A 26814-nucleotide genomic window follows, 5' to 3' on the forward strand; every position below is an offset into this window, starting at 1 on the left:
GCTTACCTTGGCGGTTGCTCGCGTAGAAGAAGAAGCACTTCCTGTTCTACCGGGAAAAAAGATGGCGGCTGTTTACCGAAGTTGCGGGACCGAAACTTTATGAAAATGAATCTTAATATTTATCCATATATAAAGCGCACCGGGTTATAAGGCGCACTGTCAGCTTTTGAGAAAATTTGTGGTTTTTAGGTGCGCCTTATAGTGCGGAAAATACGGTATACGTGTATGCAGTACTCACATTATTATGGGCACTTATCGCTAAAATAGATACTTAAAATGGGAGGCGGAAGGAAAAGTAGTCCCTCCCAACACAATGTCAATAAGCCTTTTTTTTAATATTAATGTAGAAGTATCCACACAATAAAGCTAACATTAGATCAGTCTCAGCAAAATGTCGATACTGGAACTCGAGAATCAACAGTTTACCGGCATCGACGTAAGCGTATCCACGCCCTCGTGTGCTCGGAATCGTGAGTAATTAGCCTGCTCGCTAACAAACAAGTGAACAAAACATCCACTGGTGACTTTTGCACAGTATTTTTTTTTTTTTTTTTTTGTCAATACTGCGGGAGTATTTTGCCAAAGAGTCGTTTTATTTTTGGATGTTTTTGTACGTGGGGTGTCACGCATTTAAGGGAACACTTTGCAGTACTTTTACGAAGAGAGCCTCTTTTTGTGTTTGGAAGCACTTTATTAGCAACCTCGTCGACTACCACACCCAAAAAAACGAAGGAAAAAAAAAGCCACAAATATGCCAAAGTTTGTATGTCGCAATAATGGAAAAAAAAGTACTTTTTAAGTGCTTTTTCTTCTTCTACGCGGGCGGGTGGTTGCTTACAGTAGAAGAAGAAGCGCTTCCTGTTCTATGGGGGCGGGTGCTTACCTTGGCGGTTGCTCGCGTAGAAGAAGAAGCGCTTCCTGTTCTACCGGGAAAAAAGATGGCGGCTGTTTACCGAAGTTGCGAGACCGAAACTTTATGAAAATGAATCTTAATATTTATCCATATATAAAGCGCACCGGGTTATAAGGCGCACTGTCAGCTTTTGAGAAAATTTGTGGTTTTTAGGTGCGCCTTATAGTGCGGAAAATACGGTATACGTGTATGCAGTACTCACATTATTATGGGCACTTATCGCTAAAATAGATACTTAAAATGGGAGGCGGAAGGAAAAGTAGTCCCTCCCAACACAATGTCAATAAGCCTTTTTTTTAATATTAATGTAGAAGTATCCACACAATAAAGCTAACATTAGATCAGTCTCAGCAAAATGTCGATACTGGAACTTGAGAATCAACAGTTTACCGGCATCGACGTAAGCGTATCCACGCCCTCGTGTGCTCGGAATCGTGAGTAATTAGCCTGCTCGCTAACAAACAAGTGAACAAAACATCCACTGGTGACTTTTGCACAGTATTTATTTATTTTTTTGTCAATACTGCGGGAGTATTTTGCCAAAGAGTCGTTTTATTTTTGGATGTTTTTGTACGTGGGGTGTCACGCATTTAAGGGAACACTTTGCAGTACTTTTACGAAGAGAGCCTCTTTTTGTGTTTGGAAGCACTTTATTAGCAACCTCGTCGACTACCACACCCAAAAAAACGAAGAAAAAAAAAGCCACAAATATGCCAAAGTTTGTATGTCGCAATAATGGAAAAAAAGTACTTTTTACGTGCTTTTTCTTCTTCTACGCGGGCGGGTGGTTGCTTACAGTAGAAGAAGAAGAAGCGCTTCCTGTTCTATGGGGGCGGGTGCTTACCTTGGCGGTTGCTCGCGTAGAAGAAGAAGCGCTTCCTGTTCTACCGGGAAAAAAGATGGCGGCTGTTTACCGAAGTTGCGAGACCGAAACTTTATGAAAATGAATCTTAATATTAATCCATATATAAAGCGCACCGGGTTAAAAGCCGCACTGTCAGCTTTTGAGAAAATTTGTGGTTTTTAGGTGCGCCTTATAGTGCGGAAAATACGGTAATACACTACATTTTGAGGTAGAAATATAGCAACTTACCATATTTTTTTTACATTTAAAAAAAAATCTACTAATAAAATGCATTAAAAAAATGGTGTGATAATAATAGAATTCATTGTTAGAAGCGGCCCTCTGGGGCCAAACATAAGTGAAAACCACTTTGACACATCTGTTCTAGACATGTTTTTTTTATTTATTTCCTCCCTACTCTCATTTGGCTGTTCATTTTATTTCTTTTGTTTTTCCTCTGTGTCCAATCCCGCACGTGTCTCCATCGCCTAGCAACCCAAGGTAAATAAAGGGCTCAGCGAGGCGCGACGCTCTGTGTGTGTGTGTGTGTGTGTGTGTGTGTGTGTGTGTGTGTGTGTGTGCTCCCATAGTTTGTGTTTCATTTAGAAACTCCACTAAGCTGTCTGTTGTGTGTGCAATCACAGCTTCCTGGCGCTAACACTGCACCTTTTAAAGGGGAACTGCATTATATACCATCCTTGTGTGAGACCAGAACCCGACTTTGTCTTTTCTTTGCTGTTTAGATAGTGAAAAACTGCTAGCAAGAGACGACTAACAATGTATGACATGCATATTAACCACATTGTTATAGTACGAGCTAACACAGAGGAACTACTTTTCTGGCAATACAGGACAACCATATCAGTGTTTGCCATTCGGGGCATGGTCACCGTGACGTCATTGAGTATTTTGCAAAATTTGCTATATTTGTTTCTTTAAAAAAGTATACATCTGTTATTTTTAATTAGTATTAACGTATACATTTGATCGTTTTGACATATTTTCAATTGTTGCTGCTTATTGTACGATGTACTTTGTTGAGATTTTTTCAAGTGTCTAGAGACTTTTAAATATTTTATTTTTATTAAAAACAACTAGCAAAAAATGTAACATCTTTTTATGGTGTTATTATAAAATGTAGTGGTGTTTAAAGACTACTTCTGTCCCTGATGAAAGAGGCGAGCTGCAGCGACCATGACGTCACACTTGCTTGGTGCTGTTGCTCCACTGTCCTCTCAATATTTTCACATTTCGTAGATGGCCGTCCACGAGTATATCTGGGATATATTACAATGACGTTTATATCACAGACATGCTGACAGCGCTCTGGACAATGGCGTGCGTTTTGTTTGCATCCGGTTTCGGCGGCGCAGTCAGGTTACCGATTAGAGAAGCTCCTTTTAGTTGCATTGATATGGCCTAAAAATATATTTAAAAAAAGTGATTCTAATTTAAAAAAAGACACAAATATATATATATATATATATATATATATATATATATATATATATATATACTGTATGTATATATATATATATATATATATATATATACATATATATAAAATGTGATTTAAAAAAGTGATTCTAATAAAAGAGACACAAATATATATATATAAATATATATAAAATGTGTTTTAAAAAAGTGATTCTAATAAAAGAGACACAAATATACATATATATATATATATATATTATATATGTGTCTCTTTTATTAGAATCACTTTTTTAAAACACATTTTATTTATTAGAATCACTTTTTTAAAGCACATTATATATATATATATATATATATATATATATATATATATACATACATATATATCTATACATACACACATATATATATATATATACAAATACAAAAATTTATTTTAAAAACGTGATTATAATTAAAAAAAGACACAAATATGTTATATATATATATATATATATATATATATATATATATATATAAAATGTGTTTTAAAAAAGTGATTCTAATAAAAAAGACACAAATATGTTATATATATATATATATATATATATATATATATACCTATATATAAAATGTGTTTTAAAAACGTGATTCTAATAAAAGAGACACAAATATATATATATATATTTGTGTCTCTTTTATTAGAATCACTTTTTTAAAACACATTATATATACATATATATATATATATATATATCTATACATACACACATATATATATATATACAAATACAAAAATTTATTTTAAAAACGTGATTCTAATTAAAAAAAGACACAAAAATGTTATATATATATATATATATATATATATATATATATATATATATATAAAATGTGTTTTAAAAACGTGATTCTAATTAAAAAAAGACACAAATATGTTATATATATATATATATATATATATATACCTATATATAAAATGTGTTTTAAAAAAGTGATTCTAATAAAAGAGACACAAATATATATATATATATATATATATATATATATAAAATGTGTTTTAAAAAAGTGATTCTAATTAAAAAAAGACACAAATATGTTATATATATATATATATATATATATATAACATATTTGTGTCTTTTTTTAATTAGAATCACGTTTTTAAAATACATTTTTGTATATATATGTGTATGTATAGATATATATGTATGTACATATATATGTGTATGTATATATATATATATATATATATATATATATATATATATATATATATATATATATATATAAAAAAAAACATTTTTTAAATACATCTTTGAAAATTAGGAATCCGCCATTTAGAATTACTTAAAAAAAATTATGACACAAAAAGTACACGCTATGATGGTGAAATAAGTGTAAAGGGTAAAAAACTGGAAAAACTGAAATTGCTGTTATTTTCATTTATTATTGTTACTGTTATTTTACCTGTTTACTGTTACTAAGTTATATCCATTTCAAACCATATTTAAAGTCGAGTTTTTGTGGTACAATAAATACTTGTGTTTTCAAATGAATGAATAAGCGTGTTATTAATTGTGATAAATAACATTAATACATCGTGATTATCATGTTTGCCAACTGTTTAGGAAATATAGGTCAACCCCCATTACACGTGTTATAACATTAGCCGCCTCTTGCTGTTAGTTGTTCACTATTTAGAAGGCAGAGAACAGAGGATGGTCTCACACAGGGATGGTGACAAAGAAAAGTGCAGTTCCTATTTGTGTGGAGCATGGGGTGGGGAGGGGCAGAACAATCACAAGAATGATGATTTTGATAAATTGGTCAAACAGGAAATGTCATCTCACCATCACTTTTACTTAACAGCGTGTCATTGCATGAATGATTGCAAACTAAACCGCTATTTGTCCCTAATGTCACGTCCCTGTACGTCGCCCAAAATGTTCACGCAGGACCATCCTGTTCTGAATGTAGCATTTGTTTTTGTGTTAGCATCACAGACCACTTTTTGGAGCAGCTCTCCTCTCCCAGACTTATGTCAAGCATCTTAACTGCATCCTTTAATATTTCAGTCTTAGTGGAACAAGTTTGGATAAAACAGTTGGCGTTCACTGCCCAGCGACGAATTTGATTGACAGTACAATGAAACATTGCTCCCCATAAGTAACCCATGCCAAAGTACATAAGACTTCTAGCCACAGGCTAATTTGAAAGAGAAGTGAAAAACACATACAAAAAGATTAAGTACAAAATAAAAATACATCAAAAATTAAAGCTGCAAGCAGCGTTGGTCGGGCCCGCATATTTGGCAGGTGCTAGTCCTAAATGTCCCAATACTTTTGTCCAGTGGTAGTCATAAGTGTCCCAATACTTTTGTCTACTTTTAGTCTGAAGTGTCCCAAGACTTTTGTCTAGTGTACCTACCTTGTCTGCATTGTGTGGGCACGTTGGTGCTTCCTGCTTTTAAGCAGCCATCTTAAAAGAGCAGCAGCGCAGCGTGTCTTTGAAGGGTCATAAAATCAAAACCGGAGCAGTTAGAAAAAATCCCATCTATACTTTTAATCACAAGGGTTTAATCTCTCTCCTGTGTTAGTTTGAAGCCGAAACGACAAACGCGCTCAGAGGAGATAGATTTTGAAGGAAGGTGACCGGTTTTTACAAAAAATTTGTTTTGAAGGGGGAATAGCAAACTTCCTGTTGATTTTTGCTGAGGGTTGTCAATCTATGAAATGTAGGTCTAAGTGAGACCTATATAGAGGTTTTTGTTTCATGTCTCTCCGACCTTCCCAGTGGGAGTTACAGGCAGTTGTGTCATTTTTTTCATCCGAGGAGTAGTTTTTTGTGCGTTTTATTAAAAAATTGCTGTAGAGCACAATTTTTAGATTTGGGGTTAGGTTTTTTCATTAGATCACAGTTTTAGCCAGTCCTGATGTGTGTGTTCAGTTCGGTGAGTTTTGAAGCATGTTAAGGGGGTCAAATTAGAGCTCAAAGAGGCAAAAGTGACTGTTTTTAGTACTTTTTTTGTCTTGAAGGGGGAATTGCCAACTTCCTGTTGATTTTTGCCCGAGGATGTACCATTATGAAATGTAGGTCTAAGTCAGACCTACATAGAGGTTTTTTTTTCATGTCTCTCCGACCTTCCTAGTGGGAGTTACAGGCAGTCTAGTTTTTTTTTCCCTAGGGGGCGCTAGAGCGCAATGTTGAGTTTTGTGGTTCGGTTTTTTTTAAAAAAGGCAATTTTCGCAGGTCCTGATGTGTGGGTCAAATATGGTGAGTTTTGAAGCATGTTAAGGGGGTCAAATTACAGCTCAAAGAGGCAAAAGTGACTGTTTTTAGTACTTTTTTTGTCTTGAAGGGGGAATTGCCAACTTCCTGTTGATTTTTGCCCGAGGATGTACAATTATGAAAGGTAGGTCGGTAAGTCAGACCTACATAGAGGTTTTTGTTTCATGTCTCTCCGACCTTCCTAGTGGGAGTTACAGGCAGTCTAGTTTTTTTTTCCTAGGGGGCGCTAGAGCGCAATGTTGAGTTTAGTGGTTCGGTTTTGTTTTTTAAAAAGGCAATTTTCGCAGGTCCTGATGTGTGGGTAAAATATGGTGAGTTTTGAAGCATGTTAAGGGGGTCAAATTAGAGCTCAAAGAGGCAAAAGTGACTGTTTTTAGTACTTTTTTGTCTTGAAGGGGGAATTGCCAACTTCCTGTTGATTTTAGCCCGAGAATGTACTATTATGAAATGTAGGTCTAAGTCAGACCTACATAGAGGTTTTTGTTTCATGTCTCTCCGACCTTCCTAGTGGGAGTTACAGGCAGTCTAGTTTTTTTTTCCTAGGGGGCGCTAGAGCGCAATGTTGAGTTTTGTGGTTCGTTTTTTTTTTTAAAGGCAATTTTCGCAGGTCCTGATGTGTGGGTAAAATATGGTGAGTTTTGAAGCATGTTAAGGGGGTCAAATTAGAGCTCAAAGAGGCAAAAGTGACTGTTTTTAGTACTTTTTTTGTCTTGAAGGGGGAATTGCCAACTTCCTGTTGATTTTAGCCCGAGAATGTACTATTATGAAATGTAGGTCTAAGTCAGACCTACATAGAGGTTTTTGTTTCATGTCTCTCCGACCTTCCTAGTGGGAGTTACAGGCAGTCTAGTTTTTTTTTTTCTAGGGGGCGCTTGAGCGCAATGTTGAGTTTTGTGGTTCGTTTTTTTTTTTTTAAAGGCAATTTTCGCAGGTCCTGATGTGTGGGTCAAATATGGTGAGTTTTGAAGCATGTTAAGGGGGTCAAATTAGAGCTCAAAGAGGCAAAAGTGACTGTTTTTAGTACTTTTTTTGTCTTGAAGGGGGAATTGCCAACTTCCTGTTGATTTTTGCACGAGGATGTACAATTATGAAAGGTAGGTCGGTAAGTCAGACCTACATAGAGGTTTTTGTTTCATGTCTCTCCGACCTTCCTAGTGGGAGTTACAGGCAGTCTAGTTTTTTTTTTCCTAGGGGGCGCTTGAGCGCAATGTTGAGTTTTGTGGTTCGTTTTTTTTTTTTTTAAAGGCAATTTTCGCAGGTCCTGATGTGTGGGTCAAATATGGTGAGTTTTGAAGCATGTTAAGGGGGTCAAATTACAGTTTATTGTGGGTGCGGAAGAATAATAAAGAATAATTAAAGCTGCAAGCAGCGTTGGTCGGGCCCGCGTATTTGGCAGGTGCTAGTCCTAAGTGTCCCAATACTTTTGTCTACTTTTAGTCTGAAGTGTCCCAAGACTTTTGTCTAGTGTACCTACCTTGTCTGCATTGTGTGGGCACGTTGGTGCTTCCTGCTTTTAAGCAGCCATCTTAAAAGAGCAGCAGCGCAGCGTGTCTTTGAAGAGTCATAAAATCAAAACCGGAGCAGTTAGAAAAAATCCCATCTATACTTTTAATCACAAGGGTTTAATCTCTCTCCTGTGTTAGTTTGAAGCCGAAACGACAAATGCGCTCAGAGGAGATAGATTTTGAAGGAAGGTGACCGGTTTTTACAAAAATTTTGTTTTGAAGGGGGAATAGCAAACTTCCTGTTGATTTTTGCTGGGGGTTGTCAATTTATGAAATGTAGGTCTAAGTGAGACCTACGGAGAGGTTTTTGTTTCATGTCTCTCCGACCTTCCCAGTGGGAGTTACAGGCAGTTTTGTCATTTTTTTCTTCCGAGGAGCAGTTTTTTGTGTGTTTTATTAAAAAATTGCTGTAGAGCACAATTTTTAGATTTGGGGTTAAGTTTTTTCATTAGATCACAGTTTTAGCCAGTCCTGATGTTTGTGTTCAGTTTGGTGAGTTTTGAAGCATGTTAAGGGGGTCAAATTAGAGCTCAAAGAGGCAAAAGTGACTGTTTTTAGTACTTTTTTTGTCTTGAAGGGGGAATTGCCAACTTCCTGTTGATTTTAGCCCGAGAATGTACAATTATGAAATGTAGGTTTAAGTCAGACCTACATAGAGGGTTTTTTTTCACAGGCAGTCTAGTTTTTTTTTTCCTAGGGGGCGCTTGAGCGCAATGTTGAGTTTTGTGGTTCGGTTTTTTAAAAAAAAGGCAATTTCCGCAGGTCCTGATGTGTGGGTAAAATATGGTGAGTTTTGAAGCATGTTAAGTGGGTCAAATTACAGTTTAATGTGGCGGCGGAAGAATAAAGAATAAAACCTTACAAATTCAATAGGTCCTTATGTCCCATTGCATAAGGACTCCCTGTGGGAGTCCTTATGCAATGGGCCATGCGGGCCCTAATAATAATAAAAAACCTTAGAAATTCAATAGGTCCTTATGTCCCATTGCATAAGGACTCCCCCTTATACAATGGGCCATGCGGGCCCTAATAAAACCTTACAAATACAATAGGTCCTTATGACCCATTGCATAAGGATTCCCTTTGGGAGTCCTTTTGCAATGGGCCATGCGGGCCCTAATAATTGGCCACATTTGTGCATCTACGCCCTGTTCTAGTGCGCACACTTCTGATGTTCCTTAAGACACTTTTTCAGTTTTGTGGAGGAAAGTTTTGACTTTAACTCCAGTGCAAACATTTTTTGCTCTGAACAAAAATAGTGAGGAAAAAAGGTGTAATTAATGTAAGTGGAAAAAGTTGTTAGTGGATGCTAATACGGACACGGTGCAGTGTAGCTAGTTGTTTCTATAAATGTGTAGAACTTGAAGGTTTGGACCCCCCTGTCATGCAACATGTGTGTGGTGTTTGTTGCCCCCTGAGAGTGTCGCCTGTCTTGCAGCTACGCCAAAGGTGACCTGGACATCTCCTACATCACCTCCAGAATAGCAGGTGAGCATCAAATCCACAACACCAGCATGTTTTGGTTTTTTACCTGAGGGGGGGGGTGTGCGTGTGTGCAGTCATGTCGTTCCCGGCCGAGGGGGTGGAGTCTGCCATAAAGAACAACATCGAGGACGTGCGACTCTTCCTGGATTCACGCCACGCTGGCCACTACGCCGTCTACAACCTCTCCAAGCGCTCCTACAGGTCGTCTCGCTTCCACAACAGGGTACGAGAAAGAAAGATGTCTGTTCGTAGTCAAAAATACACTATATTGCCAAAAGTTTGGTGGCCAGCAGAGGTGGGTAGAGTAGCCAGAAATTGTACTCAAGTAAGAGTACTGTTACTTTAGAGATTTATTACTCAGGTAAAAGTAACGAGTAGTCACCCAAATATTTACTTGAGTAAAAGTAAAAAGTATGTTGTGAAAAAACTACTAAAGTACTGAGTAACTGATGAGTAACATACACACACATATCATATACATATATATATATATATATATATGTATATATATATATGTATATATATATATATATATATATATATATATACAACTTCCTTGACGTCACTTTCAACCTGAGAAATAACAGCTACCAACCATTCACGAAACCCAACACAACACTCCAATACGTGCACCATGACAGCAACCACCCACCCACCACCACGAAAAGAATAACCTACCGGAATCAATAAAAGGCTATCGATGCTGTCATCTAGCAAAGCTGAATTTGACCAAGCAACCCCCCCCCGTACCAAAAAGCCCTTGATGAAAGCGGATACAATTTCACCCTCACCTATGAACCCACGCCAGGAAACCAGCCAAAAAAGAACAGAAAACGGAACGACATCATCTGGTACAACCCCCCATACAGCAAAAACGTCTCAACTAACATTGGACACAAATTCCTCAATCTGATTGACAAACACTTTCCCAAAGACAACATCCTAAGAAAAGTATTCAACAAGAACAACATTAAATTGAGCTACAGCTGCATGAACAATATACGACAAATCATCTCAAACCACAACAAAACAATTGCAAATGAGCCGTCGGCCCTCAGACAGAACGACTCCAAAACCAACAAAGGATGTAATTGTCGAAAGAAACCTGATTGCCCTCTCAACGGGGGGTGCTTACAAACATCAGTTGTCTACCAATCTAAGGTAATACGCAAGGACATTAACACATCCGACACATATGTAGGATTAACCGAGGGAGAATTCAAAACCAGATGGAACAACCACAAGGCTTCTTTCAGGAACAAAAACCTGCGAAATACCACAGAACTCAGCAAACACATTTGGGACCTCAAAGACAATAATGTTGAATATTCAATAACATGGCAAATTCTTGCATCCAGCACACCTTACAATAGTGGTAATAAAAGATGCAACCTATGCTTGAAAGAGAAACTGTTTATTATTTACCGTCCAGACCTGTCATCCCTCAACAAGCGCAGCGAGATTGTAACAGCATGCCGCCATAGACGGAAACACCTCCTAGGTAACACATGAGCCAATCACCACGCCCCTACGCCAGCCTGTACCCACCCACTCTGTGCCCTATATAAACCATGGTATGCGAATGCTCCCATTAAAATCTCCTGACGATTGAGGGTACCCCCCCTCATGAAACAGGCCTGTAGAGATGAAATAGTCTTGTGATTTTTTCCCACACATACATATATATATATATATATATATACATATATATATACATATATATATATATATATCCCGTATTTTTCGGAGTATAAGTTGCACCTGCCGAAAATGCATAATAAATAAGCAAAAAAACATATATAAGTCGCACTGGAGTATAAGTCGCATTTTTTTGGGGAAATGTATTTGATAAAAGCCAACAGCAAGAATAGACATTTGAAAGGCAATTTAAAATAAATGAAGAATAGTGAACAACAGGCTGAATAAGTGTACGTTATATGAGGCATAAATAACCAACTGGTATGTTAACGTAGCATATTATGGTAAGAGTCATTCAAATAACTATAACATATAAAACATGCTATACGTTTACCAAACAATCTGTCACTCCTAATCGCTAAATCCCATGAAATCTTATACGTCTAGTCTCTTACGTGAATGAGATCAATAATATTATAATGTGTTCATCATTTCACACATAAGTCGCTCCTCAGTATAAGTCGCACCCCCGGCCAAACTATGAAAAAAAACTGCAACTTATAGTCCGAAAAATACGGTACATTAGTTGATATATACAGTACATAATTTATATTTATTTATTATACCGTTTTTGTTCACATGTTAAAAGTGTAGCAGTTTGGTGGTAGCAGAGGTGTATAATGTAGCCCGGAAGAGTCAGGGCTGCATGGGATTCTGGGTGTTTGTTCTGTTGTGTTTATGTTGTGTTACGGTGCAGATGTTCTCCCGAAATGTGTTTGTCATTCTTGTTTGGTTTTGGTTCAAAGTGTGGCGCATTATTAGTAAGAGTGTTAAAGTTGTTTTATATGGCCACCGTCAGTGTAACCTGTGTGGCTGTTGACCGAGTATGCCTTGCTGTCACGTACGTGTGCAAGCAGAAGATGTATATTGTATAACAAGCGTTGAGCTGGCACTGTTAATACAGATTGTAGAGGGCGCCAAACCTTGTACCGTCATGGCACGCCCTTATTATAGATGTAAGGGTGATAATCGGTGAATATCAATCACTGAAATCCGGAAGTCTCACGGGAAAATTGGGGGGTTCAGCAAGTAAGCTGCTGAGCCGCATCAGAGTGATCAAAGAGCCGCATGCGGCTCCGGAGCCGCGGGTTGCCGACCCCTGGACTAGTCTCTTACGTGAATGAGATAAATAATATTATTTGATATTTTATGCTCATGTGTTAATCATTTCACACATAAGTCGCTCCTGAGTATAAGAACTGCGACTTATAGTCGGAAAAATACGGTAAAGATATTAATAAAAGGCCATATCGCCCAGCCCTAATTAGGGCCCGCATGGCCCATTGCATAAGGACTCCCTTATGCAATGGGACATAAGGACCTATTGAATTTGTAAGGTTTTATTCTTTATTCTTTATTCTTCCACCGCCACATTAAACTGTAATTTGACCCACTTAACATGCTTCAAAACTCACCATATTTGACCTGCGAAAATTGCCTTTTTTTTAAAAAACCGAACCACAAAACTCAAAATTGCGCTCTAGCGCCCCCTAGGAAAAAAAAGAAAACTAGACTGCCTGTAACTCCCACTAGGAAGGTCGGAGAGACATGAAACAAAAACCTCTATGTAGGTCTGACTTAGACCTACATTTCATAATAGTACATTCTCGGGCTAAAATCAACAGGAAGTTGGCAATTCCCCCTTCAAGACAAAAAAAGTACTAAAAACAGTCACTTTTGCCTCTTTGAGCTGTAATTTGACCCCCTTAACATGCGTCAAAACTCACCAAACTGAACACACACATCAGGACTGGCGAAAATTGCGATCTAATAAAAAAAACCTAACCCCAAATCTCAAAATTGTGCTCTAGCGCAATTTTTTAATAAAACGCACAAAAAACTGCTCCTCGGATGGAAAAAACTGACAAAACTGCCTGTAACTCCCACTGGGAAGGTCGGAGAGACATGAAACAAAAACCTCTATGTAGGTCTCACTTAGACCTACATTTCATAAATTGACAACCCCCAGCAAAAAATCAACAGGAAGTTTGCTATTCCCCCTTCAAAACAAATTTTTTGTAAAAAACGGTCACCTTCCTTCAAAAACTATCTCCTCTGAGCGCGTTTGTCGTTTCGGCTTCAAACTAACACAGGAAAGAGATTAAACCCTTGTGTATAAAATAACAGAACGGCGTTTTAATACCTGCTCCGGTTTTGATTTTATGACCCTTCAAAGACCCGCTGCGCCGATGCTGCTGTTTTTTTAAGATGGCTGCTTAAAAGCAGGAAGCACCAGCGTGCCCACACAATGCAGGTACACTAGACAAAAGTATTGGGACACTTATGACTACCACCGGACAAAAGTATTGGGACACTTAGGCCGAAAACTGGACAAAAGTATTGGGACACTTGGGACTACAACTTGACAAAAGTATTGGGACACTTAGGACTACAACTTGACAAAAGTATTGGGACACTTGGGACTACAACTTGCCAAAAGTATTGGGACACTTGGGACTAAAACTGGACAAAAGTATTGGGACACTTAGGACTACAACTTGCCAAAAGTATTGGGACACTTGGGACTACAACTGGACAAAAGTATTGGGACACTTGGGACTACAACTTGACAAAAGTATTGGGACACTTAGGACTACAACTTGACAAAAGTATTGGGACACTTGGGACTACAACTTGCCAAAAGTATTGGGACACTTGGGACTAAAACTGGACAAAAGTATTGGGACACTTACGACTACAACTTGCCAAAAGTATTGGGACGCTTGGGACTAAAACTGGACAAAAGTATTGGGACACTTGGGACTACAACTTGACAAAAGTATTGGGACACTTAGGACTACAACTTGACAAAAGTATTGGGACACTTGGGACTAAAACTGGACAAAAGTATTGGGACACTTGGGACTACAACTTGACAAAAGTATTGGGACACTTGGGACTACATCTTGCCAAAAGTATTGGGACGCTTGGGACTAAAACTGGACAAAAGTATTGGGACACTTGGGACTACAACTTGACAAAAGTATTGGGACACTTAGGACTACATCTTGCCAAAAGTATTGGGACGCTTGGGACTAAAACTGGACAAAAGTATTGGGACACTTGGGACTACAACTTGACAAAAGTATTGGGACACTTAGGACTACAACTTGACAAAAGTATTGGGACACTTGGGACTAAAACTGGACAAAAGTATTGGGACACTTAGGACTAGCACCTGCCAAATACGCGGGCCCGACCAACGCTGCTTGCCGCTTTAATTATAACTGATCTTTTTAGTAACACAATTAGCATCCTTTTAAAAGCAACTCCAGTCAAATTCCACATGATCAGCAAAAACGACAAAGCGTTTGAAAGTGTCTCTTTTTGTGCAGGTCTCTGAGTGCAACTGGCAGGTGCGCCGCTGCCCCAACCTGCGCAGTCTTTACAGCGTGTGCAAGAACATGCATCAGTGGCTCAAGCAGGACCAGAGGAACATCTGCGTGGTCCACTGCCTGGTAGGAAGGGTCTTCTTGATGATGATGATGACGCAAAGACTGTGACGGTTTCCTGTTGATGGTTCCCCCCGCAGGACGGCAGAGCGGCGTCGGCGGTGGCCGTGTGCTCCTTCCTGTGCTTCTGTCGTCTCTTCACCACGGCCGAGGCGGCCGTCTACATGTTCTCCATGAAGCGATGCCCGCCCGGCATCGCCCCCTCGCACAAGAGGTGCCGCACCGTCCTAAACCTAAACAGTTTTTGGTGTAAAATGCCGTGTGATTGGCAGGTACATCGAGTACATGTGTGACATGATGGCGGAGGAGCCCATCATCCCCCACTGCAAGCCCATGGTCATACGCTCCATCGCCATGACGCCCGTGCCCCTCTTCAACAAGCAGCGCAACGGCTGCCGGCCCTTCTGCGAGGTTTACGTCGGCGACGAGAGGGTCCTCACTACCTCACAGGAGTACGACAGGATGAAGTAGGCTTTTTTGTTGTTGTTGTTGTCTTTGTCCCCGTCAGATGGTTTTATGGCTAAAGTCGTAGGGAGAAAATGTTGCTCCTGTCCAGGGATTTTAAGAGCGAGGACGGAAGAGCCGAGATCCCCTTGAATGTGAGCGTCCAAGGAGACGTGCTGGTGGTCATCTACCACGCCAGGTCCACGCTGGGAGGACGTCTGCAGGCCAAGGTCCGTCTGGAGATTCTGCTGTGTGCAACATTGTTCTATTCTTAACCCTTGTGCAACGTTCTTATTGCTGTTACTTTGTGGCCATTGTTGCATTTTGTGGCTTTTAATGCCTCACAATCAAACACTTTTATGTTAAAACACTGAACAGATGTTTACCTTATCCCAACGAACATCTGTTCAGTATTTTAACATAAAAGTGTTTGATTGATTCTAAATAAATTAATATTAGTAATGATCAGAGGTGGGACCAAGTCATTGTTTTGCAAGTCACAAGTAAGTCTCAAGTCTTTGCCCTCAAGTCCGAGTCAAGTCCCGAGTCAAGACAGGCAAGCCCCGAGTCAAGTCCAAAGTCAAGACTGGAAAGTCTCAAGTCAAGTCCTAAGTCCTGCATTTTGAGTTTCGAGTCCTTTCAAGTCCTTTTAACCACAGACTAATATATTAACACAGATTGTGTATGCTTTTCAAACGCTGTATTTATTTATTAAAACAAGTGCATTTGAAATTGCAGGAAAGAAAATTGTGCTGACATTGCACTTTATAATAGCACTATTAACCAGTCATTTTAAACATTAACTCATTCCTTTACAGAACAAACACATTGAAAAATAAAGTGCAAATGTACTTATTTGTACAAAAGTGTTAACATTGAAAAAACATGACATATACGTGAACATAACAAAAAAAGTTGTACTTTTTATATGTCAGGGCCCTATGCTGCATTGCATTTGCAAAAGACCAAATTAGCCAAGAGTCTGTCAGTCATTTGTGCACGATGGGGGCGTAGTATGATGCCACCATGGCTGAAAACTCGCTCCACTGGAGCACTGGAGGCAGGCACTGCCAAGACTCTCATGGCCACTCGGAACAGTGAAGGAAGAGTCTTCATGTTCAATGCCCAGAACAAAAGGGGGAGAGAGTTGTTTTGGGTTGGTGCACTACTTGTAAGTGTATCTTGTGTTTTTTATGTTGATTTAATAAAAAAAATTAAAAAAAATATTTCTTGTGCGGCCCGATACCAATCGATCCACGGACCAGTATCGGGCCGCGGCCCGGTGGTTGGGGACCACTGAGGTAAACAACCAACAGTATGTCAGAAAGCTAGCTAAAACGGTACACATATTCATAATATAGTATACATTTTAACTGACCTTTATTTGACTATTTTTGTCTTTTTTTAGGTGGCTAAAATACGCGGTGCTGCTGACCGCCGTCTAACGTTACGTGTGATATGTTGACTAACGTAACCCTGCTTAAAAAAAATCACTGAACAAAAAGTATGAATAAGGTAGTGAACTGCAACAGATTCCCGTGTTTGCAATAACGTTATAACGTTAGCAGTGAGTTTACAGCCTCACTGATTTAACTACACAGCAAATAAAAGTCACGTTACTTAGCCAATAAACGTTATCTTACATTCAAAACTTACCGTTCTTTGTGCAACTTCAAATGCCGGACGAAGTTGGAAGTTGTTGCCCCTCCATCAGTAATTTTGGAACCGCATGTGTTGCATACTGCAAACCGTTTTGTGTTGACCACCTCGTAATTTTTATACCCAAACGAAATTATTTTAGGTATCATTTTTTGTTCACTGGCGTGTGGTTTGGACATGTCTTCTTCGTTGGTTGTCCTGCAATTTGATTGGATGAATGCTGTGTGATGAAAACAAAGTAGATGTAATTTGATTGGCTGTTGTACTGAGAGCACACCAGCTGACACACGCAACGCTGATAGACAAGTACACAATGAAAAATACGGAGCGCTCCCGAATAACTTTTTCATCTTTGGGTTTTGGGGAAAGTAGCAAGTCATGTCAAGTCATGTCAATTCAAAAGGCTCAAGTCCAAGTGAAGTCACAAGTCATTGATGTTAAAGTCTAAGTCGAGTTGCAAGTCTTTTTACATTTTGTCAAGTCGAGTCTAAAGTCATCAAATTCATGATGACTCGAGTCCAAGTCATGTGACTCGAGTCCACACCTCTGGTAATGATAAATGTTAACGTTAGCTGTGGTGCTAGCCAGAGGTGTGGACACGAGTCACATGACTTGGACTCGAGTCATGAATTTGATGACTTTAGACTCGACTTGACAAAATGTAAAAAGACTTGCAACTCGACTTAGACTTTAACATCAATGACTTGTGACTTCACTTGGACTTGAGCCTTTTGAATTGACATGACTTGACATGACTTGCTACTTTCCCCAAAACCCAAAGATGAAAAAGTTATTCGGGAGCGCTCCGTATTTTTCATTGTGTACTTGTCTATCAGCGTTGCGTGTGTCAGCTGGTGTGCTCTCAGTACAACAGCCAATCAAATTACATCTACTTTGTTTTCATCACACAGCATTCATCCAATCAAATTGCAGGACAACCAACGAAGAAGACATGTCCAAACCACACGCCAGTGAACAAAAAATGATACCTAAAATAATTTCGTTTGGGTATAAAAATTACGAGGTGGTCAACACAAAACGGTTTGCAGTATGCAACACATGCGGTTCCAAAATGACTGATGGAGAGGCAACAACTTCCAACTTCGTCCGGCATTTGAAGTTGCACAAAGAACGGTAAGTTTTGAATGTAAGATAACGTTTATTGGCTAAGTAACGTGACTTTTATTTGCTGTGTAGTTAAATCAGTGAGGCTGTAAACTCACTGCTAACGTTATAACGTTATTGCAAACACGGGAATCTGTTGCAGTTCACTACCTTATTCATACTTTTTGTTCAGTGATTTTTTTCAAGCAGGGTTACGTTAGTCAATATATCACACGTAACGTTAGACGGCGGTCAGCAGCACCGCGTATTTTAGCCACCTAAAAAAAGACAAAAATAGTAAAATAAAGGTCAGTTAAAATGTATACTATATTATGAATATGTGTACCGTTTTAGCTAGCTTTCTGACATACTGTTGGTTGTTTACCTCAGTGGTCCCCAACCAGCAGGCCGCGGCCCGGTACTGGTCCGTGGATCGATTGGTATCGGGCCGCACAAGAATTTTTCTTTTTCTTTTCTTTTTTTTAATTAAATCAACATAAAAAACACAAGATACACTTACAAGTAGTGCACCAACCCAAAACAACTCTCTCCCCCCTTTTGTTCTGGGCATTGAACATGAAGACTCTTCCTTCACTGTTCCGAGTGGCCATGAGAGTCTTGGCAGTGCCTGCCTCCAGTGCTCCAGTGGAGGGAGTTTTCAGCCATGGTGGCATCATACTACGCCCCCATCGTGCACAAATGACTGACAGACTCTTGGCTAATTTGGTCTTTTGCAAATGCAATGCAGCATAGGGCCCTGACATATAAAAAGTACAACTTTTTTTGTTATGTTCACGTATATGTCATGTTTTTTCAACGTTAACACTTTTGTACAAATAAGTACATTTGCACTTTATTTTTCAATGTGTTTGTTCTGTAAAGGAATGAGTTAATGTTTAAAATGACTGGTTAATAGTGCTATTATAAAGTGCAATGTCAGCACTATTTTCTTTCCCGCAATTTAAAATGCACTTGTTTTAATAAATAAATACAGCGTTTGAAAAGCATACACAATCTGTGTTAATATATTAGTCTGTGGTTAAAAGGACTTGAAAGGACTCGAAACTCAAAATGCAGGACTTGGGACTTGACTTGAGACTTTCCAGTCTTGACTTTGGACTTGACTCGGGGCTTGCCTGTCTTGACTCGGGACTTGACTCGGACTTGAGGGCAAAGACTTGAGACTTACTTGTGACTTGCAAAACAATGACTTGGTCCCACCTCTGGTGCTAGCGGAGTGGTAATACGAGGGAAAGAAGGTGCGAAATCTGGTAACAAATGAAGGAACAAGAATTAATTTCCAAGAAAAACAGCAGGGCGGTCCATCGTCTGGCGAGGGTTTGGCTTCAAGCGGGAAGATGTTGAACAGACAACAGTAATATGTCAAGTATGCGGCAAAAGCGTTGCTACAAAAAGTAGCATTACTGCTAATATGTACCGTATTTTCCGCACCATAAGGCGCCCTGGGTTATAAGCCGCGCCTTCAATGAACGGCATATTTCAAAACTTTGTCCACCTATAAGCCGCCCCGTGTTATAAGCCGCATCTAACTGCGCTAAAGGAATGTCAAAAAAACAGTCAGATAGGTCAGTCAAACTTTAATAATATATTAAAAACCAGCGTGATGTGGGCGCGCATGGAGTCGTATATCAACATGGACGGAGCTGCGTGAAAAAAGCCACCCGGCCTCTTCGCGTAAACTTACCTTAACCACTCGCTCATCTTTTCTTCATCCATCCCTTCGAGTTAGCTTTTATGATGACGCCGGCTGGAAAGGTCTCTTTTGGCAAGGTCTTCCTTTTGAATATCACCATGGGTGGAAGTTTCTGGCCATTAGCATGGCAAGCTAGAACCACAGTGAAGGATGACTTCTCATTCCCTGTGGTGCGAATATTCACCGTACGTGCTCCCGTTGTATCCACAGTGCGGTTCACAGGAATATCAAAAGTCAGTGGAACCTCGTCCATGTTGATAATGTTCTCTGGCCGGATCTTTTTTTCAGCTATCTTGTTTTTACAATATGCACGGAAAGTAGCCAGCTTTTCTTGAAAGTCTTTAGGCAGTTGCTGTGAAATAGTAGTCCGTGTGCGGATGGAGAGATTGCGTCTTTTCATGAACCGGAAACCTGTCGCTTAGTAGGAGCCATTTTGTGGTCTTTACAGATGTAAACACACAAAGGAAATGAAACGTACGGTAATATCCGCGCGCTTCTTCTTCTTCTACGGGGGCGGGTGGTTGCTTACAGTAGAAGAAGAAGCGCTTCCTGTTCTATGGGGGCGGGTGCTTACCTTGGCGGTTGCTTGCGTAGAAGAAGAAGCACTTCCTCTTCTATGGGGAAAAAAGATGGCGGCTGTTTACCGAAGTTGCGAGACCTAAACTTTATGAAAATGAATCTTAATATTAATCCATATATAAAGCGCACCGGGTTATAAGCCGCACTGTCAGCTTTTGAGTAAATTTGTGGTTTTTAGGTGCGGCTAATAGTGCGGAAAATACGGAAATGTTAACGTTAGCTGTGGTGCTAGCTGAGTGGTAATACAAGAGAAAGAAGGTGCGAAATCTGGTAACAAATGAAGGAACAAGAATTAGTTTCCAAGAAAAACAGCAGGGGGTCCATCGTCTGGCGAGGGTTTGGCTTCAAGCGGGAAGATGTTGAACAGACAACAGTAATATGTCAAGTATGCGGCAAAAGCGTTGCTACTAGAGATGCGCGGTTTGCGGACACAACCAAGATAGAACGCAGCTGCCTGCAGCAGTTTGAGTGGCGCGAGCGCGCTTGGAGGTGCGCTCAGCGCGGCTCCCAGATGATTGCGCACTGGTGTGCGTCTGGGCCGTGACAGCGTGGCACGCATTGAATGTCTCTGCTGCATTGGATCAGTCTCCTTTCTTTAACAGGCAAAAGCTTTATAACCTCACTAATGCCTTGCATCGTCTATATTAGATATATAACAACGGGCGGGTGCGGTTTTGATAAAATGTTAGCTCGGTTGGATGGCGGATGGGTGACGACTTTTGTGATGCGGTTGCGGATGAAATAATGGCCTATCCGCGCATCTCTAGTTGCTACAAAAAGTAGCATTACTGCTAATATGTAGCATCATTTGAAAAGTCACCCGCTAGAGAATGAGCAGTGCTTGAAAATCCGCATGTCAACATCTCCGTTGGGTGCCACACCCACAAAATGCCCAAGCAATCATTTCCACATCAACACCGTATGAAAAAACAACAGAAGGAGATAATGTCCGCAGGAACCTACCACATAGGGAAGGACATACACTATTTGATTTCCTATTATGCAGCTCATTTTTATTTGACACTTATTGAAATATCTCGTGTGACATCATGCACAAAAGTGCACTTTATTTGTTTTAAACTATTGTAGTGGCGTTCTGTACAAAAAAGTGCACTTTAATTGAGTGTTGTTTTGATATGTCATCTTCGTGACATCATGCACAAAAGTGATGTAGGAAATCTGCTAACGTTTTTGACTATGAACAGACAACTTTCAATAATGTTCAAGTGCAAATGAAAATCTGGTCTTGCCCATGCTGAAACGCAAAAGTCTGTTTTAAAATGCAGCTTTTGCTGTGTGCAACATTGTCCTATTTTTAAACCTGATTTAACGACAGAACGGGAAGTTACCATCGCAGGTGGACTCCAAAACATTCATATTTCCTACCTACTATTGAAAACTTCGGACTATAAGCCGCTACTTTTCTTATTTTTTTCCTAGGCTTTGAACCCTGCGGCTTATAAAAACGGATATAGGGATATTTCTTTGCTAACGGCCATAATGAAAATAGATTAAACAAAAAAAAAATATTTGGGCATTTCTTGATTACATAGCTGCAGCTGCTTCTAAGGGGAGGGGGTCATAAACTGCTGCTGCACTGGGTCATAAACAGTTCAAACAAAAAGGTGCTTGGAGCAGTGTCAGGTTTGCCCCCCTCTCTGCTTGTAGATTCCGGGTCCTTCCTGTGGCAGTTCAATAGGTCAAAGAAACCGACACCTCCACGGCGCATTCCATCGCACGCAGTGGAGGTTTACAAGCCGTCCGCCTTTTGCTTGATAAGATCAAAGACAGCTTTTGTCTTCACCTGAACTCATAGCAAACAAGTTGTGTGATAACTTATGTACAATTATTCCGACAGTATGTGTCATTGATAAAACTTTCGGCGGAATTAAAATTTACGATCAATCAATCAATCAATCAATCAATGTTATTTACATAGCCCTAAATCACAAGTGTCTCAAAGGGCTGCACAAGCCACAACGACATCCTCGGTACAAAGCCCACATAAGGGCAAGGAAAAACTCACCCCAGTGGGACGTCGATGTGAATGACTATGAGAAACCTTGGAAGGACTGCATATGTGGGTAACCCCCCCCCCTCTAGGGGAGACCGAATGCAATGGATGTCGAGTGGGTCTGACATAATATTGTGAGAGTCCAGTCCATAGTGGATCTAACATAATAGTGAGAGTCCAGTCCATAGTGGATCTAACATAATAGTGAGAGTCCAGTCCATAGTGGATCTAACATAATAGTAAGAGTCCAGTCCATAGTGGATCTAACATAATAGTGAGAGTCCAGTCCATAGTGGATCTAACATAATAGTGAGAGTCCAGTCCATAGTGGATTTAACATAATAGTGAGAGTCCAGTCCATAGTGGATTTAACATAATAGTGTGAGAGTCCAGTCCATAGTGGATCTAACATAATAGTGAGAGTCCAGTCCATAGTGGATCTAACATAATAGTGTGAGAGTCCAGTCCATAGTGGATCTAACATAATAGTGTGAGAGTCCAGTCCATAGTGGATCTAACATAATAGTGAGAGTCCAGTCCATAGTGGATCTAACATAATAGTGAGAGTCCAGTCCATAGTGGATCTAACATAATAGTGAGAGTCCAGTCCATAGTGGATCTAACATAATAGTGTGAGAGTCCAGTCCATAGTGGATCTAACATAATAGTAAGAGTCCAGTCCATAGTGGATCTAACATAATAGTGAGAGTCCAGTCCATAGTGGATCTAACATAATAGTGTGAGAGTCCAGTCCATAGTGGATCTAACATAATAGTGAGAGTCCAGTCCATAGTGGATCTAACATTGTCATGACTTGGACTGTGGCTTGGTTTGTTCTCCCGTGGTGCAAATGAACTGGACTGGTCAAGGCTTGAAGGTGGCTACATGATTTATTTAAACTATCAAAAAAGGAATAAACGAAAAGCGCGCACAGGGGCGGAGGTACAAAACTAGACTTTAAACACAAAACTTGCACATTGACAGAAACTATGAACAATTAAACAAAACACTAACTGTGGCTTAACAAACAAAAACTTACTTGGCATAGAACCGGCATGAAAAAAAGAGTAGCAAGGGTCATCAGGGTGTGGAGAGTGTGCAGGAGCATAAATGCGAGGATGTCGTCAGGACGAACAACAGAAAATGAATGAACTTAAATACTATGGACATGATTAGTGAAAGCAGGTGCGTGACTCAAAACGTGAAACAGGTGCGTGACGTGACAGGTGAAAACTAATGGTTGCTATGGTGACAAGAGTGCACAATGAGTCCAAACGTGGAACAGGTGCGTGACGTGACAGGTGAAACTAATGGTTGCTATGGTGACAAAACAAAACAAAAGTGCACAAAAAGTCCAAAATTTAAACCGAACATTACTAAAACAAAACATGATCACACAGACATGACAAACATAATAGTGTGAGAGTCCAGTCCATAGTGGATCTAACATAATAGTGAGAGTCCAGTCCATAGTGGATCTAACATAATAGTGTGAGAGTCTAGTCCATAGTGGATCTAACATAATAGTGTGAGAGTCCAGTCCATAGTGGATCCAACATAATAGTAAGAGTCTAGTCCATTGTGGATCTAACCTAATAGTGAGAGTCCAGTCCATAGTGGATCTAACATAATAGTGAGAGTCCAGTCCATAGTGGATCTAACATAATAGTGTGAGAGTCCAGTCCATAGTGGATCTAACATAATAGTGTGAGAGTCCAGTCCATAGTGGATCTAACATAATAGTGAGAGTCCAGTCCATAGTGGATTTAACATAATAGTGAGAGTCCAGTCCATAGTGGATCTAACATAATAGTGTGAGAGTCCAGTCCATAGTGGATCTAACATAATAGTGAGAGTCCAGTCCATAGTGGATCTAACATAATAGTGTGAGAGTCCAGTCCATAGTGGATCTAACATAATAGTGTCAGAGTCCAGTCCATAGTGGATCTAACATAATAGTGTGAGAGTCCAGTCCATAGTGGATCTAACATAATAGTGAGAGTCCAGTCCATAGTGGATCTAACATAATAGTGTGAGAGTCCAGTCCATAGTGGATCTAACATAATAGTGAGAGTCCAGTCCATAGTGGATCTAACATAATAGTGTGAGAGTCCAGTCCATAGTGGATCTAACATAATAGTGTGAGAGTCCAGTCCATAGTGGATCCAACATAATAGTGAGAGTCCAGTCCATAGTGGATCTAACATAATAGTGAGAGTCCAGTCCATAGTGGATCTAACATAATAGTGAGAGTCCAGTCCATAGTGGATCTAACATAATAGTGTGAGAGTCCAGTCCATAGTGGATCTAACATAATAGTGTGTGTGAGAATCCAGTCCATAGTGGATCTAACATAATAGTGTGAGTCCAGTCCATAGTGGATCTAACATAATAGTGAGAGTCCAGTCCATAGTGGATCTAACATAATAGTGTGAGAGTCCAGTCCATAGTGGATCTAACATAATAGTGTGAGAGTCCAGTCCATAGTGGATCTAACATAATAGTGAGAGTCCAGTCCATAATGGATCTAACATAATAGTGAGAGTCCAGTCCATGGTGGATCTAACATAATAGTGAGAGAGTCCAGTCCATGGTGGATCTAACATAATAGTGTGAGAGTCCAGTCCATAGTGGATCCAACATAATAGTGAGAGTCCAGTCCATAGTGGATCTAACATAATAGTAAGAGTCCAGTCCATAGTGGATCTAACATTGTCATGACTTGGACTGTGGCTTGGTTTGTTCTCCCGTGGTGCAAATGAACTGGACTGGTCAAGGCTTGAAGGTGGCTACATGATTTATTTAAACTATCAAAAAAGGAATAAACGAAAAGCGCGCACAGGGGCGGAGGTACAAAACTAGACTTTAAACACAAAACTTGCACATTGACAGAAACTATGAACAATTAAACAAAACACTAACTGTGGCTTAACAAACAAAAACTTACTTGGCATAGAACCGGCATGAAAAAAAGAGTAGCAAGGGTCATCAGGGTGTGGAGAGTGTGCAGGAGCATAAATGCGAGGATGTCGTCAGGACGAACAACAGAAAATGAATGAACTTAAATACTATGGACATGATTAGTGAAAGCAGGTGCGTGACTCAAAACGTGAAACAGGTGCGTGACGTGACAGGTGAAAACTAATGGTTGCTATGGTGACAAGAGTGCACAATGAGTCCAAACGTGGAACAGGTGCGTGACGTGACAGGTGAAACTAATGGTTGCTATGGTGACAAAACAAAACAAAAGTGCACAAAAAGTCCAAAATTTAAACCGAACATTACTAAAACAAAACATGATCACACAGACATGACAAACATAATAGTGTGAGAGTCCAGTCCATAGTGGATCTAACATAATAGTGTGAGAGTCCAGTCCATAGTGGATCTAACATAATAGTGAGAGTCCAGTCCATAGTGGATCTAACATAATAGTGAGAGTCCAGTCCATAGTGGATCTAACATAAAAGTAAGAGTCCAGTCCATAGTGGATCTAACATAATAGTGTGAGAGTCCAGTCCATAGTGGATCTAACATAATAGTGTGAGAGTCCAGTCCATAGTGGATCTAACATAATAGTGAGAGTCCAGTCCATAGTGGATCTAACATAATAGTAAGAGTCCAGTCCATAGTGGGGCCAGCAGGACACCATCCCAATAAAAATGCAATAAACGGGGACAGAAATTTGATCTGGCAAATATAAACAAAACAAAACACCGACGGAAAGCGATAATCGATCCAATAAAAAAAAAAAAGCAAACCGGGCAGTGAAAATTTTTTTTTTTTTATTCCGCGGGCTTCTGGAATTGCGTGTCCTTTTTGATTTCAATGCGTAAAAAGACACAAAAAGTGCAATAACGCCAACACTGATGCCCCCCCATGAAGGCAATAGACGCTTTAACATGTTTAATCAATGAGAAGAAAGTCGCTGGTTGTGAACAAATGTACGGTGAGGGTGACTTATGTATTCTTTACTGTTTCAGATGGCCTCCATGAAAATGTTTCAAATCCAGTTCCACACAGGCTTTGTCCCCAGAAACGCCACCACTGTGAAGTTTGCCAAGTAGGTTTCTGAAACGGAGCTGAATAACGTCCCTGGTGTTGACGCGCGCGCTCTGCTCACAGGTACGACCTGGACGCCTGTGACATCCAGGAGAAGTATCCGGACTTGTTCCAGGTCAACCTGGACATCGAAGTGGAGCCCAGAGAGAGGCCCAGCGCCAAGACCCCGCCATGGGACGGCTACCAGACCAAGGGCCTTAACCCCAAAATCCTCTTCTCCTCTCGCGATGAGCAGCAGGAGATCCTCAGCAAGTTTGGTAGGTAGCGGAAAAGTTGGGTCCTGAGGTCTAACAGATTAAGAACCCCTGCTGTGTACAAGGACCCTGCAGATGGAAATGACCCTTTGGCTACAATCTGCCATATTAACATTTTATATGTGCATTAAAGGCCTACTGAGATGCAGAGGTGGGTAGAGTAGCCAGAATTTGTACTCAAGTAAGAGTACTGTTACTTTAGAGATTTATTACTCAAGTAAAAGTAAGGAGTAGTCACCCAAATATTTACTTGAGTAAAAGTAAAAAGTATGTTGTGAAAAAACTACTCAAGTACTGAGTAACTAATGAGTAACATACACACACATATCATATATATATGTATATATATATACTAGAGATGCGCGGATAGGCAATTATTT

General features: G+C 39.9%; 1 protein-coding gene across 1 annotated transcript in view; it reads left to right on the top strand.

Moving 5' to 3' along the window:
* Nucleotides 1–26814, top strand: part of gak (cyclin G associated kinase) — a 167129-nt gene that overhangs the window by 87961 nt on the left and 52354 nt on the right. Inside the window, exons 12-19 of the mRNA XM_061931789.1 lie at nucleotides 9408–9457; nucleotides 9529–9677; nucleotides 14488–14610; nucleotides 14685–14818; nucleotides 14877–15071; nucleotides 15161–15278; nucleotides 26102–26181; nucleotides 26244–26437. Of these exons, the coding sequence (XP_061787773.1) occupies nucleotides 9408–9457; nucleotides 9529–9677; nucleotides 14488–14610; nucleotides 14685–14818; nucleotides 14877–15071; nucleotides 15161–15278; nucleotides 26102–26181; nucleotides 26244–26437 (1043 nt within the window). The remainder of the gene's footprint in view (nucleotides 1–9407; nucleotides 9458–9528; nucleotides 9678–14487; nucleotides 14611–14684; nucleotides 14819–14876; nucleotides 15072–15160; nucleotides 15279–26101; nucleotides 26182–26243; nucleotides 26438–26814) is intronic.

This window comes from Nerophis lumbriciformis, linkage group LG03, assembly GCF_033978685.3.
Source record: "Nerophis lumbriciformis linkage group LG03, RoL_Nlum_v2.1, whole genome shotgun sequence".
Lineage (NCBI taxonomy): Eukaryota > Metazoa > Chordata > Actinopteri > Syngnathiformes > Syngnathidae > Nerophis > Nerophis lumbriciformis.